The sequence below is a fragment of the Diplotaxodon limnothrissa genome, linkage group LG3, assembly GCF_057381915.1.
Source record: "Diplotaxodon limnothrissa isolate DT_005_m linkage group LG3, D_limnothrissa_male_GT1.1, whole genome shotgun sequence".
Lineage (NCBI taxonomy): Eukaryota > Metazoa > Chordata > Actinopteri > Cichliformes > Cichlidae > Diplotaxodon > Diplotaxodon limnothrissa.
Window position 1 is genome coordinate 62,041,209 of NC_140598.1, and position 15,000 is coordinate 62,056,208.

The 15,000-nt window shown below is 44.1% G+C and overlaps 1 protein-coding gene across 1 annotated transcript; it reads right to left on the reverse strand.

Annotated features, from left to right (window-relative positions):
* Positions 1-4,974: 4,974 nt before the first annotated feature.
* Positions 4,975-14,223, reverse strand: LOC146636804 (uncharacterized). Its single transcript, XM_085350376.1, has 4 exons — positions 14,169-14,223; positions 12,771-13,725; positions 12,649-12,686; positions 4,975-5,394 (listed from the first exon to the last, which is right to left on the reverse strand). Exons 1-4 carry the CDS (start codon positions 14,184-14,186, stop codon positions 4,975-4,977), a joined length of 1,431 nt encoding a protein of 476 aa, XP_085206502.1. The 5' UTR covers positions 14,187-14,223.
* Between the last annotated feature and the right edge of the window lie 777 nt (positions 14,224-15,000).

Genomic DNA, 15,000 nt, shown 5'->3' on the forward strand with positions numbered 1-15,000 from the left:
TCCTAAATTTGATGTAAGTGATTAAAATAGACAGCTCCCTCTTTTTATTCTGACATTTAACTAATTCAAAAGATATTTCAACATTTATTTATCCAGAACAAAGCAAGTTTACTCTAAATTGATGCTTAACAGTAAAAAAAAAAAAATAGTTTTTATGTTTTCCCCCTAAAGTGTATATAGACAACTGGTTTCAACTGTGAATATACCACTGTGTATTGAAATTCCTCTTGTTTTGCATAGATATACTGAACAACATACAAAGCATAATATATAAAATAATATGTACCTGAGTTGTTTCTTTGAAAGAAGCTCCTTATGTCCATTGTTGTGCACATCAGTACACAATTGAAACCGATTTAGAGAGTTTGTTTAGCCGTGGAGGATAAAAACTGTAAATATGAAATGTAAGCTAAGATTCTAAAAAAATCAGCTTTGTCGTTGGGCTTTTTATTTATCCATTTGTTGATTCACTCGAAGAGCAAGTAACGCAACCAAGTGATCAGTTTGATATCAATCTTTTGTGATACACCGTCATATTTACATTATTTGTACAGTACGAATGATTTACTTTGGTACCTGGTCAAACTTAAGCTCTCCTCTGTCGGCAGCAAACTGGCAGGCAGCACCTTCTCCCCCCTCACTCACATGGGTGCTGTGCTCATTCGCCTAGTGCCTGAGCTCGGATCATACCAAAATTAGGGGGAATTTACGACGGTGTGCTCTGTGCTTTGTGTGTTGTTTTTGTTTTATACAGTTGTCAGTCAGGCATCTAACTAACAAATTACACTCCAAAAGACTCCATGCTTCTGAAAAAAGGACCCGGGCTTAATCCCAGTAAGCCAGCCCCCCGCTCCGCTGACTCCAAATCGAACAGTTATGTCTATAACTTCTGTTCCCTGAAGGAGAGGAACGAGGTACAACACATAAGCATGGGATATCACGCCCTCGCGTGTCCTGGCTGAAGAAACCTTTAATCACGCCTTTAAGGCAGATGACGTGTGATGACACGCGCACGGCCCTGCCTGCACATATAGCCGCTGTCATCACAGTCATCCCTCAGTTCTTCACCAAGCCAAACTGCTCAGTGGGGCCACCTTGTGTTGTACCTCGTTCCTCTCCTTCAGGGAACAGAAGTTATAGACATAATTATTCGTTCCCTTTCAGTCGATTCACTCGGTACAACACATAAGTATGGGACATATATACACGCCCCACAGAGCAGCCACCGAACCGGAATCGGACCACCACATCCTTAGTGAGTGGTAGACCCAGCAGAAAGGACAGCATGAGCCACCGAAGGGGCTGTAGCATCCAACCGATAAAACTGCACAAAAGTGTGCGTTGATGCCCAACTAGCTGCCGCACAAATATCAGCTACAGGCACCCCTTTAAAAAGAGCCCATGAGGTTGCCATCCCCCTGGTGGAATGAGCTCTGACCCCGTAGGGCAAAGCAAGACCACCGGTGCTGTATGCCAGTGAGATAGCTTCTATAATCCAGTGGGACAGCCTCCATTTGGACAGAGCTCTACCTCTATTTGGATCAGCGAAGCAGACAAACAGCTGGTCACATAAATGCACATTCTGAGTGCGCTCAATGTAGGTGCGTAGCACACGCACTGGACAAAGAGAATGCATCCTCCTCTGCTCCTCAGATGCAAAAGGAGGGGAGCAAAAGCTCAGCAACTCAAACTCCATTGAGCTAGAAGATGAAGGCATGATCTTGGAAAAATAGGCAGCATTTAGACGCAATACGACCTTGTGGCCATCAGAAGAGAACTGTGTGCAGGAGGGATGCACAGAGAGCGCATGAAGGTCACCCACTCACTTTGCCGAAGCCAAAGCGAGAAGTAATGCAGTCTTATATGAAAGAAATTTAATATCCACAGACTCAATGGGTTCAAACGAGGGGCTACAAAGGGCCTCCAGCACCAAATACAAGTCCCAAGCAGGGACACTGGACATAAGCACGGGCCTCAGCCGGCGAACTCCTTTCAGAAAACGTATGGCTTGGGGATGTGCACCTAGTGTGTCACCCCGTCAAAGCCAATATGACAAGCAGATACAGTGGGGCAAAAAAGTATTTAGTCAGCCACCGATTGTGCAAGTTCTCACACTTAAAATGATGACAGAGGTCAGTAATTTGCACCAGAGGTACACTTCAACACTCAGAGAAAGAATGTGAAAAAAAAATCCATGAATCCACATGGTAGGATTTGTAAAGAATTTATTCATAAATCAGGGTGGAAAATAAGTATTTGGTCAATAACAAAAATACAACTCAATACTTTGTAACATAACCTTTGTTGGCAATAACAGAGGTCAAACGTTTACTATGGGTCTTTACCAGGTTTGCACACACAGTAGCTGGTATTTTGGCCCATTCCTCCATGCAGATCTTCTCGAGAGCAGTGATGTTTTGGGGCTGTCGCCGAGCAACACGGACTTTCAACTCCCGCCACAGATTTTCTATGGGGTTGAGGTCTGGAGACTGGCTAGGCTGCTAAATAAACCTTAATTGTCGAAAATGAAAGGCCCTTATCCAGCAGCTCCAGCAGGAATTTCAAAACATCCACAATGGAGCACTGAAATGGGAGAATGTGGCGGTCCTGGCACCATTGCTCGAAGGCTCGCCATTTGTAAGCGTACAAGCCTCTAGTAGATGAGGCCCTAGCGCTCTGAATTGTCGCTATCACACTAGGTAGCAAACCCTTAGCAATCAAGTTTAACCTCTCAGCAGGTAAGCATGAAGGCGCCACAGATCTGGGAGCGGATGAAACACTTCTCCTCCCGCCTGAGAGAGGAGATCCCTGCAGAGAGGAAGTTGCCAAGGACTCGCCGCTAGCAGGCTGATTATCTCTGCATACCACGACCTTGTGGGCCACCAAGGGGCCACTAGAATCAGAGAGCGTGGGAATGCCGACGCACTCTCTCTAGAACTGGAGATATCATTTCCACTGGGGGAAATGCATACAGGAGCACGTCTGGCCATTGGTGCGCTAGCGCGTCCATGCCCAAGGGTGCATCGTGGTCAATTATGGAGAAGAACAGGGGGCAGTGCGTATTTGAGACGCACGGAGGATGTAATCTGTGGCGACTCTGACCTCGTTAAGAAGAGGTGCCAGCGGGCTGTCATCAGGAACCAGCGATCCGAGCTCCACCAGGCACGATGCCTGGTATGTCTGGAGCATGGTGACGGAGCTCATGGCGCGAGCAGTGCCGGCCTGAGCCCGATAAATCCTCTCCAGCTGTGAAGCAGAGAATCTGCTTGGAAGGCAGAGTTGCGGGGCCGCCGACACCATGGTTATGGGACGGGGCCAGATAAGCAGCCAGAGACGGCTCCATAGGGGGTGGGTTAGCTAAGCCAGCCCCCTTGGCACCGTCCAACTCCACGTACTGTCCATAGCCGGGCACAGTGACGCGGGTAGACAGAGGTATGTCCCATGATGCTGTTAGCTCGCAGAGAAAGTCTGGGAACATGGGAAGGCAGTTTTTGGCCGTTGCGGGCTCCGGTGGGAGGAAAAACCCCGCGAACCATGACGGCTTCTGAGCTGGTGGAGGAGAGGGCCAGTCCACCTGCAGCTTCTCAGCAGCACAGCGAAACAGGGAGAAAAGAGAGGTGTCACCGTGGCCGACCGGCGCAGCAGCGGCGGTACATTGGGCTGACAATGAACTCTGCTGCTCATCCTCCGACAAATCATGAATGTCCAGGCCGATGTCCAGCACGTCATCATTGTCCTGGGGACATGCGCTCCTGCATGGTTCCGGCTCGTCATTGGCTAACCCATCAACATATTCCATGTGGTCAGCCCAGCTAATTGCGGGGACATCGACCGGAAAATCCTCGTCTTCGGACTCGGACGAAGCCGGGGCTCCAGACTCGGAAGGAGAGGGTCATGCTGTGCGACAGCCGAGCGTCCCAGCACTTTTTCCACAAACGTCACCCGTCTTTCCAGGGTCGACCGCCGGAGCTGGCGACAAAACGCACAGGCTTCAGGCTCCGTCAATGCTCTCCTAGCGTGGACGATCCCCAGGCAGACAGGGCAGGCATCGTGCTGGTCGCTGTCGTGCAAAGAGAAACCGCATCCCTTAAGACAGGGGCGAACAGAAGATTTCTGCTTTGCTCGCTTCGGTTTGGAGTACATTCCAAAATGCAAAGCAAAACACTGCACGGGAAAACTTGAAATTAGCGCTCCGCAGGCAGCCTACACACCAATTGTGCGGTGGAGGCTAACACCAACAGGGGCAGTTAAGCTAAGTTCAAGTCGGCAGACAATGGAGCTAACTAGCAGCAGCTAGCTAGACCAATTCAGCAGAGGTGTTCTCAGCGAGGTGAAGAGCATAAGAACTGAGGGATGACTGTGATGACAGCGGCTATATGTGCAGGCGGGGCCGTGCGCGCGTCATCACACGTCATCTGCCTTAAAGGCGTGATTAAAGGTTTCTTCAGCCAGGACACGCGAGGGCGTGATATCCCATGCTTACGTGTTGTACCGAGTGAATCGACTGAAAGGGAACTCCCAAAAACTAGTGGTGTGCGATACTGCATATTTTGGTATCAATCCGATACCAAGTAAATTCGGGCCAGTATCGCTGATACCAATACTGATACGATACTTTTCAATAAATAAGGTGGATGCCTCATTGAATTGCTAAATCGCAATTAATTTTCATGACCTTAAGTGTTTGTGTGATGTTTCCTTTGGTATAATTAATTAGTTAAAACCCAGGACATAATTAGGAGAAATTATTTATTTATAATTAAATAAAAAATGTTTTATCATTGTTGCGGCTCGTGGTCTGCGATGCCGCTGCAGATGAGATGGACTCACCTTCACGGCATCTACAATGATGCCTCGCCGGCTTAAAACCTGTGCGCTGCTTGTGCTGTTGTTGTTTTTGGTGTTGATGTGTACAGCTGGCAGCAGGAGGGTTGCAGCCGTTGAATGTAGGCTACTGTTACAGCAACCGTGTGATCACTGTAAGGGTGGACAGCGCACAGCTTGGGGCGAGCCGGAGGCGGAGAGACGGAGGTCGAGGTGTGCGGGGGTGCATGCTGTCCACTTCGGCACGCAGGCTGCACAGTCCTGCGTGCCGGCCATCTGCATAGCTGCCTGTGAGCCCCAGCTCACTTCCACGCCTACTGCGCCGCTGCTGCTTGCCATATGGGTGGCCATCAGGCCAGCTCCGGGGCTTCCGCTGGAGGCGCGGGCGACCGCCAGAGTGGACACTTCCCTGTCGCTGGGCTGGGGCATGGGGCGTCGATGGTCTGGGTCGATTCCCTCGCCTGCTCGCGAGGTGAGGTGAAGCGGGCGAGGGGGGTATGTGGCAGGGTGTGTTCTGCGATGCCGCTGCAGGGTTGGTGGTGGTGATGTGTACGGCTGCCAGTGGGAGAGCTGAAGCCGTTGAAAGTACTGTTACAGCAACCGTGTGATTATTGTAAGAATAAATGATGCTGCGAAGCATGAAAATGCCATCGAGTCTGCCCTGGTGGCGATCTTTTTTTTTTTTTTTTTTAAATCTTAAGTGCACGCAAACCAGTAAACAAATTAAAACAAATACTGTTGATAAACTATAATACAAAAATTACAATTAAAATTCTCAACAACAAAAAAATATATATAAAATATATATAATATTTTCGAAAGGAGCCAGCTGAGGTGGTTCGGGCATCTGACAAGGATGCCCCCTGGGCGCCTCCTGGGTGAGGTGTTCCAGGCATGTCCCACCGGGAGGAGGCCCCGGGGCAGACCCAGGACACGCTGGAGAGATTATATCTCTCGGCTGGCCTGGGAACGCCTTGGTATTCCCCCGGATAAGCTGGAGGAGGTGGCTGGGGAGAGGGAGGTCTGGGCCTCTTTGCTTAGGCTGCTGCCCCCGCGACCCGGCCCCGGATAAAGCGGATGAAGATGGATGGATGGATGGATATATATAATTAATATGTAAACAACTTAACAACCCCCACCAGCCCACCACTACTTGCTACCATCCTTGCACCTCTCGTGGGAAACACCGCACACCACATCAAGAACTCACCGACAAGGTCCAGAAACTTACCTTGGATCCAGATGAAACCATGGTGTCCTTTGATGTAGTCTCTCTCTTCACTTGCATACCCACCAAGCAGTGGTGTGTGCGTGTCTAGAAAATTTTTGTTGGGGGGGGCCAGGTAAGGGCACAGATTTGGAGAAGGGTGGCAGATGTAATTGGCAGATAATGTTAAAAAAAAATTCTACCAACCGTTAACCATAATTCAGTAACCCTGTAAACCTAAAAACCGAATGCGCTTTTAACTCTTATTAGAATGAGATTTTAACCACTAAGAACAACACTGGCTGATGATGACATACAGTCAGCTGGCATGGTGACACTGCTGGACTGGGACAAAAAAATCGGGCATTTTGACTAGAGACCGGCCCACCAGGTATTAAAGCCAAAAAGCCTTTGAATGAAAACAAATGCTGTTGTGACAGTGATGTACACTGTCTTATTGGTATATGTATGATTTCTATACATTTTACGTCAGATAAAAACTTTGTTCGCAAGATTCAGATAATTATTTAATAAAAGCTAGATATTTTAAATGAGAATAAGAAAGAAAAGTATTTTTTGTGCCCCCAACTCGTTAATGAGGAACAAATCCTCATTTCATCCTATGATAACAGCATTTTCACCATTTCAGCCAGTGTGAGTGGAGAACAGCCAAGTCTCCTCCCCTGAGAAACCTCCACATGTACCACCGAAAAATTAGTTTGAATCTGAAATCAGGGCTCAAACTTCTTGTTCTGAGACCATTTCTTTATTTTTCACACCAAACTGTTTAATAAGACAAACTTTACACAGAGTTCATAAAATATAACTAACGCTTTAACATTATCAGGATTTCATAATGCAAACTTCAAATTAACAAGAAAACAGCTGCAGAACATGTGGATCAAAATTAATTCATTAAAACAACATGTGGACTTCAACGATACAGTAAATACACTAAAGTGAAAGGAGGAGCCAAAAATAGATGTTTAATAGAATTTGAATTAACAAAAGGGTCCTTATGTGTGCTGCCGTTTTTAACATTTAACATTTCTTTGAAATGAATACATTTTAACAAAAAGAAGTTAATTTTGGAAAAACTAAGAAAGTTCAAATGAAAGAAATTGATATATATATCCATATCAGTAATTTTGATCGCCCTGCATGTAGTGACAGTGACAGAGAAGCTGCATGTATAGATGTACATATCTATACATGCAGCTTCCTAAATGTAACATTCAGGATTATTCACTGCAGGTCCAGAAATCAGAGCTACCTCATCAGATCCAAATGTGACATCAGCTGACACTCTTTACAGGAGATTCCATCTGAACTCTGTGGAGCCTGATCTCAAGGTTTTTAAGTCCAACCCTGAAGCCAGAAGAGGATCTTTCTCTCTCTTCAGATTCATTGTGATTCAGTGATTTCAGTCCAGGGGTCCGTTCTTCGTACCTCGCTTTAAGGATGGGTATTGATAAGATTTTCACGATTCCGATTCCATTTTCGATTCTGTTTAACAATTTGATTCTTTATCGATTCTCTTATTGATTCTTTTTTTTTTTTTAAAAAGGAGAACACTAAGCTAGCTTAGAACTTTGTTTTATATCTTCTCTTTGAACAAGATAGAAATTTAGGAGTAACATGGCCTTACAAACCCAGCAGTGAGATCTTAACCCTTTAAAGCCGATCGGAGCGGACACGCTCCATTTTGCGTAACTATTTTAAAATCCCGGTAGCACTGCAATCACGTAAGCTAGCACAATAATTTTTTTTTGCATATGAAACCGGAGGAGTTGTACTTACATCTTATGCCATCAGCTTGTCCTAGGTCACAGTTTCCTTCCACATATAGCTTTGCAAAAATTGCATAAAAAGCGCTTGCAGCAACAAAAACATAATATTCCAGAAACACGCTTCGCCGATCCGATCAGCTGTTTGTAACACTTCCTACGTCCATCAGCGTGAACTGTCGCATGTCCGCCATGACATGGCCGAAACCGGAAGTGACGTCATTTTGCGGAAATGTAGTTTTTTACCATGAGCCTATACTGGTGTTTTTAAAAGTTATGTTTGACTTTATGACTTTCTGTGTCGTTTCTGGGATGCTGAGGACTCATATTGCACTGCTGGAAATAGTTTATTTTGATGCATATGCTGTTATTTTGCAAATTTGCATTATAATATTTATTTTCGTTTTTCCTGCAGTATATGAAAATTGGTGTATTTCAAAAATAAAACTATGAAGACACTCAAAATAAGTTTTCTGTGGTGGGAAACTAGTTTGTGCAACTTTTTTGTATTTACAGTTTTGAGGGATAAGCCTCTTAAATTTCTCTAACTAGAAATATATGTTAAAAAATCAAAAACGATTTTCAATTTTTTTGTAGTTTATTGCACTTTTTTTGCAATTTATGTAATTACTATGCACTTAATGCATACATATTATTAAAATTTGGGCTATAATGGTTGTATTGATGTATAGCAACTTGAAATGCTCCCAAAAATGGCTCCACAGCATGTAAAAATATAATATAAGCTCTGGCGGACTTGGTTCTATGGTAGGTCTTAAAGGGTTAAGAGATCCAGCCTACGGCTCTTCAATGGGGTGTCACAGGGTCCCAGGAAAAAAAAAATTGTAAATGTAGAATAATAAAAAAAATATTCTTCTGTAGCAATAACAAAGTATAACATAAATTATTATGTAGCAATTACACAAGAATATCCAGTAATGTCCCTGCCTACAATTAAACACATTCACTTACCGAAAATTGGGGGCATCTGCTGTGCAAGGTGCAAGCCTTTTACCACAAACTTAGTCACTGCTTGGTGACATTCGTCTATCCTGGCCTGAAAGGAGATGCTACCGGTAGACTGCAGCGAGAACTGCCAGCATCTGAGCCAGAATCTGTCTGTCTCTCTCATCATGGTCACCTAAATGCAGCGCACAGTAATGGCAGGTTTTGCAATAAGGCAGATCGCGCTAACATAATATGCACTGTTGATTATTTACCTGCCGCATTAACGGGACAGGACGTGCAAACGTTACCGCTGCTGCTGGGTTGAGATTCACGAGTCCGGAGAGCGGAATTAAAAACATGACATTCATTTCAGGTTATCACGTGTTTTGTGAGTAAATGCTTTTGCATATTCGTAGTGTTTCCTCCCTTAAATGAAATATCTACTTTGCAAGTATTGCAAGTTGCCCTGTTGTCATCCGTTCTCGTAAAGTATAACCAAACTTTTGAGCGTTTGAACCGCCGTGTTTCCTGCCAGGTAAATGACGCTCCGCAACGTGGTGACATCATTCGGGGCGACTGGAATCGCTAAGAGAATCGATTGCAAAAATGGCAAACAATTCCAAGGAATTGAAACAGTGGGAACCGGTTCTCAACAAGAACCGGGTTTCGATACCCATCCCTACCTCGCTTACTACATCCAAGATCAAATGACACATCCAAGTTCAAATCATCGCGCCAACTTTGAGCTCGCTATTCCGGGTCTCCAAACACACCTGTTGTTGACGATTAGTACAGCTGGATGAAGTAATGTGAGATCACTGGGTGGCCCAACAGGGGCTACGCATCGATAGTAGAAACATTGATCTGCAACCCTTTGATTGGTCGGCGAAAATGTCGAAGGAGCACGCTCGGTATTTTTCGGCAGCAGAGCAAGAACTCCTGATTGAGGGATTTCAGGAGTTTCAGGGTTTAATTAAAACGCAAGGGAACACTGCAAAGGCTGCAAAAGCAAGGAGAGAGGGCTGGACGAAAGTTGCTGACAAATTAAACTCGTAAGTAATTTATTAATAATAATAATAATAATAATGGATTGGATTTATATAGCGCTTTTCAAGGCACCCAAAGCGCTTTACAATGCCACTATTCATTCACTCTCACATTCACACACTGGTGGAGTTGCTACAGCTGTGTAACCAAGAAAAGGGCAGAGCAAAAAAAGACAGGTGGTGGTCCTGCACCCTCTCGTCAACAAGTTGGTTAAGTGAATAATACCCTCACGGGAAAATCGATATCTCTCTATGAGCACACTGTCGCGCTGAGCTAAAGGATCCTGTCTATCACGCAGTATACGCTGAATTCTGAAAACTCTCCTTATCAATCTTGCACCTTCCGCAATGGGTTGCTCGTGTACAAACGGACAGGACATGGCTGCGACAGACTTCCCAAATCCACCTTCACTTTTATAGCTGTGGTCTCTCATCTTGATTACACGAAGTAATTTACTATTACTACTCTAAAATATGAATTACATCTGAAATAATCAAATACATGTAATAGAATGTCAATAGTACATTTCCCTTTTTTTAGGAAATGACCTGTATGTATCTGTATGAAATCAATAAAAGAATCAAATACTGCATTATCTTTAGTTACATTGATAATATTTATTTATGGAAATATAGTGATAAAATATCGCTGTTGCTTTCGTATAAATGAAGCGGACATACCTGAGTGGCCGCAATCTAATCCTGTTTACATAAAGTAAGCCTGCTCCCAAGCAGGTTTACGCTTACGGATCTGTTGCTATGACAGCAAGTCCCGGATGAGCTTCGGAGAACTGAACGATCCAAGATCACGCAAAATTGTCAACAATCAAATCCAGCTAACTTACTTGGCGAGGTACGAAGAACGGACCCATGCATGATCAGGCTGATGTTTGCACAGAGCAGATAATGAAGTGTATGTTTTTGCACATTGGTAACAGTGAAACAGTTTATTTACAGCGTGGAATCGTTTGTGTTTGGAGTATGAACTGAGATTCCTGAAGCTCTTGTCACACTGGTCAGAGCTGAAGTTCGCTTCCATGTGTGTACAATCATGTTTGTTACGATGACCTGATTGTGAGAAGTTTTTGTCACAGTGTCTGCACTTGTATGGTGTCTCTCCTGTGTGGATTTGCTAATTCTTGTTCGTTAAGCTCACGTGCAGTGGTGAAGGATGACCCACACTAGTCACAGATGTGCTGTTTGACCCCACTGTGGAAGAGTTCATGTATTTTTAATGTACTTGGTGTGTGGAAGCCTCTCCCACATTCTTTGCAGTAGTTCATTTTGTCTCCAGGGCCCTATTTCAGGAAGCCGGTTTAGTGCAAACTCTGAGTAAGTATACCCTGAGTTAACGAAAACTCTGGGTTTTCGGTTTCACAAAGCGAGTTTAGATTAATCCTGAGTGAGTTACTATGACGACACACTCCGTGAAGCTAACCTGCCCCCTAGCAGGTTTACTTCAACTAACCCTGACTTTCTCCGCCTCTTTGTCGGAAACCTGACTGTAGGTCAGACATGGCGTGCCCCTTCCTTGAAGAGCCAGTAGATGTTGAAGCCCAAATTCTCCGCAGAGCTCTCCGCCGGGAGAGAGTGATTAGAGCGGGAAATTAATGTAGCCTCTAACTGCAATTGATTTACATAGGACAAACAGATCAAGCACTATGGCTCATAATACAATTTCACCTTACCTGTTTGGACTATATTTTTATATTTCATTTTTACTTGTTGCCAGGAACGTTTGGGGCCTGTTGGGTTGCACCTGCGCTCACATCACATCACGAAATAAAATGTATAAAGTAAAAAATGAAATATAATAAATAACGTGTTAAATGGGTGGAAATCCCTAGATCAATGTTTAAATTAACACTCACGCATTGACTGTCAGCTATGTTTTGCCATGCATGCTCCCTTTCTTTTGCAGCTGAGGCTGTGTTACTTTTTTTCTGCAAAATTTGCATGTTATCAGCATATGCTGCCATCAGAATTTCAGCCTCAAGCGCTGTAAAATACATTGACCGCGCCTTCTTTCCCTCCGTCTCCATGGTGACTCGCTTAATCTGTGCTCCACTAATCAGGGCTTTATGTATCCTCGTGTGCGCGCTTAACTTGGGGTTAAAGCAACTCCGCGTTGATTGAACTACTTGTTATCAGCCTTTCTGAAACAGAATATTCCGAGTTGGACAGTTCAGGGTTACTCAACCCTGAGTATCGTTTTTCACTCTGAGTTTTCTAAACCGGCTTCCTGAAATAGGGCCCAGTGTGTCTACGTTGACGTGGTTTAAGGTCCCGTTGATGATTGGAGGTGACTACACTACAGTGACGACAGGGTTGAGAACTGGATCCATCTGTGTTGCTCTGCTTCTAAACAATGACAGCGTAAGTGATCTCTGCCAATGTCCAACTACGTTTTACTGTTTACATTAAAACACTCAGCTTACCGAGCTAAAATGACTCTTCATTTTTCCAAACTGTTCATTCAGTATAACTCCATAAGTTTATTGATCAGACCTGTTCCAAACAATCAGGTTAAAATTACAAGATAAAAAAAATCAATACATCCTCACAGTAACTGCACTTGTAGAGTTAATTTCTGGTGTGGATCTGTTGGTGTTTTTTTCAGGTGATGTGGAACTTTAAAAGTCTTCTCACACAGTTCACTTTTGTAAGGTCTCTCCTCAGAGTGGCTAAACATGTGTCGTTGTAACTGTGCATCTGTTGTAAACAGTTTCCCACACTGATCACAGCAGGAAACATAATTTCCAGTGTAAATCCGTAGGTGAATATTTCGGTACTGTTTGTCACTGAACCTTTTTCCACAAAAATCGCAGCTGTACACCTTAATTCCAGAGTGGGTAACTAGATGCTTCTGTAAGTTTCGACTTTGAGCAAAAGCTTTACAACACAAGTCACAGTAGTGTGCTTAAACTACACTGTGGATGAGTTGGTGTTTTTTTAAGCCTCCAGCCAGGGTAAAAGACTTTCCACACAATTCACAGCTGTACGCTTTAACTCCACTGTGGATGAGTTGGTGTCTTTTTAAGTCTCCTGCCTGGGTAAAAGACTTTCCACACAATTCACAGCTGTACGCTTTAAATCCACTGTGGATGAGTTGGTGTTTTTTTAAGCCTCCAGCCAGGGTAAAAGACTTTCCACACAACTCACAGCTGTAAGGTTTAAATCCACTGTGGATGAGTTGGTGTTTCTTTAAGTCTCCTGCCCGGGCAAAAGACTTTCCACACAAGTCACAGCTGTATGCTTTAACTCCACTGTGGATGAGATGGTGTGTTTTTAAGGCTCCAGCCAGGGTAAAAGACTTTCCACACAATTCACAGCTGTAAGATTTAACTCCACTGTGGATGAGTTGGTGTTTCTTTAAATCTTCAGCCAGGGTAAAAGACTTTCCACACAAGTCACAGCTGTATGCTTTAACTCCACTGTGGATGAGTTGGTGTTTCTTTAAGTCTCCTGCCCGGGCAAATGACTTTCCACACAAGTCACAGCTGTATGCTTTAACTCCACTGTGGATGAGTTGGTGTTTCTTTAAGTTTCCAGCCCAGGTAAAAGACTTTCCACACAAGTCACAGCTGTATGCTTTAACTCCACTGTGGATGAGTTGGTGTTTCTTTAAGGCTCCAGCCAGGGTAAAAGACTTTCCACACAAGTCACAGCTGTATGCTTTAACTCCACTGTGGATGAGTTGGTGTTTCTTTAAATCTTCAGCCAGGATAAAAGACTTTCCACACAACTCACAGCTGTATGCTTTAACTCCACTGTGGATGAGTTGGTGTGTTTTTAAGGCTCCAGCCAGGGTAAAAGACTTTCCACACAAGTCACAGCTGTACGTTTTCTCTCCCTTTCTTCTGTGAGGTTTGTCAGCCTCCTGAGAGTGCTGACTTCTTGCTCCATGTTGGTCCTGCAGTGACAGAGGCAGTGAGTGAAATGCAGTCGTGGAACAAACTGAAACTCCCTCCGTCAGTGGAATCAAACATGTCAACAAACACATTGCTGGTGTGTTACCACCACCTTCTGGTGATAGTATCACATTACAATGATGTGACACAAAGAGAGGTATAATTAAAATGACATTAGGAAATATTGATCAGCGGAGAAAATCTTTTATTTCACAAAATTTTTTTCAGTTCAACTGATGATATTGTTGTTTCAATGTGTGTAGATAAAATATGATCTTTGTATTTTCTTGTGACTTCTGTGGTTTCTGATTTTGAATGTAGATTCTGTATATATGGATGAGCCCAGGATAGAAAAGATAAAGCTGCTGTTAACGGGTTTTTAAAAACCAACCAGCTGAACACACAGTTTCAATAAGTGTTGTGTTGTCTGTGATGTTTTTCTCACCTTTTGTGTTGAAGACATTTTTTCCTCTGTAGTGGCTGAGCTGAGTCCAAATGGCTGAAATTGTTCCTCTGCTGCTCCAACAGACTCTTCTGCTCCTGTTACTCCTGTTGTAAAAAAAAAAAGTATCAATCGATATCGATATTGAACCGTTCGATACAGTGCTTTCGGTTCGGTACGCATATGTATCAAACAATACAAAATTTTAATTTATTTTATCAACTTTTCTTCTGATAATGCTGTCTGTGTTGAGAGCTCAGTGGATCTGCATTCGACTACTCCGCCTAGGCTCCACTGTCGAGCGCAGATCCACTGAGCGCAGCACAAGCTAGCAAGACAGTAGCTAAGCTCGTTGTAACATGGCAAATTGAACCCCCCCCCCCACCCTCATTCAGATCTGGCCTTTGGAACTATTTTGGTCTTCATGTGAAGTATGACCCTGAAGGTAAGCGCGTCATGGACAAAAGTAAAACAGTATGTTGGATGTGCCACGCAATGCTCAATTACATGGGTGGGAACTATTGTGTTAGCGCAGTTAGCCCCGCGGTAGCTCGTTAACGGAGATTTGCCGTGTTGTGGCGTTAACGTCATTTCAGATTAACGCTGACAGCACTAGTGGGAACACAATGAATAGGACTGCACATTTACGCCGACATCATCCTAGTGCAAAGACAAGTGGAAGCAGACTAAAACAACAAGCACACATGCTACAAACTTTACCAGAGTCATTAGCACACGATTCTCCTTATTGGGACCTGATGTGTTTAATATGCTGCTGAGAATATAGCCCAGAAGAAGCGTATAGTATAGCTTTTATTTAGGAAAGAGACATTTC

Coding starts and splice junctions, on each gene's coding strand:
- LOC146636804 (XM_085350376.1), bottom strand. Junction 12,687..12,770: donor GTCTTTTACCCTGGCTGGAG/GCTTAAAAAAAC, acceptor CTCAAAGTCGAA/ACTTACAGAAGCATCTAGTT. Junction 5,395..12,648: donor TTACCCACTCTGGAATTAAG/GTGTACAGCTGC, acceptor CAACGGCTTCAG/CTCTCCCACTGGCAGCCGTA.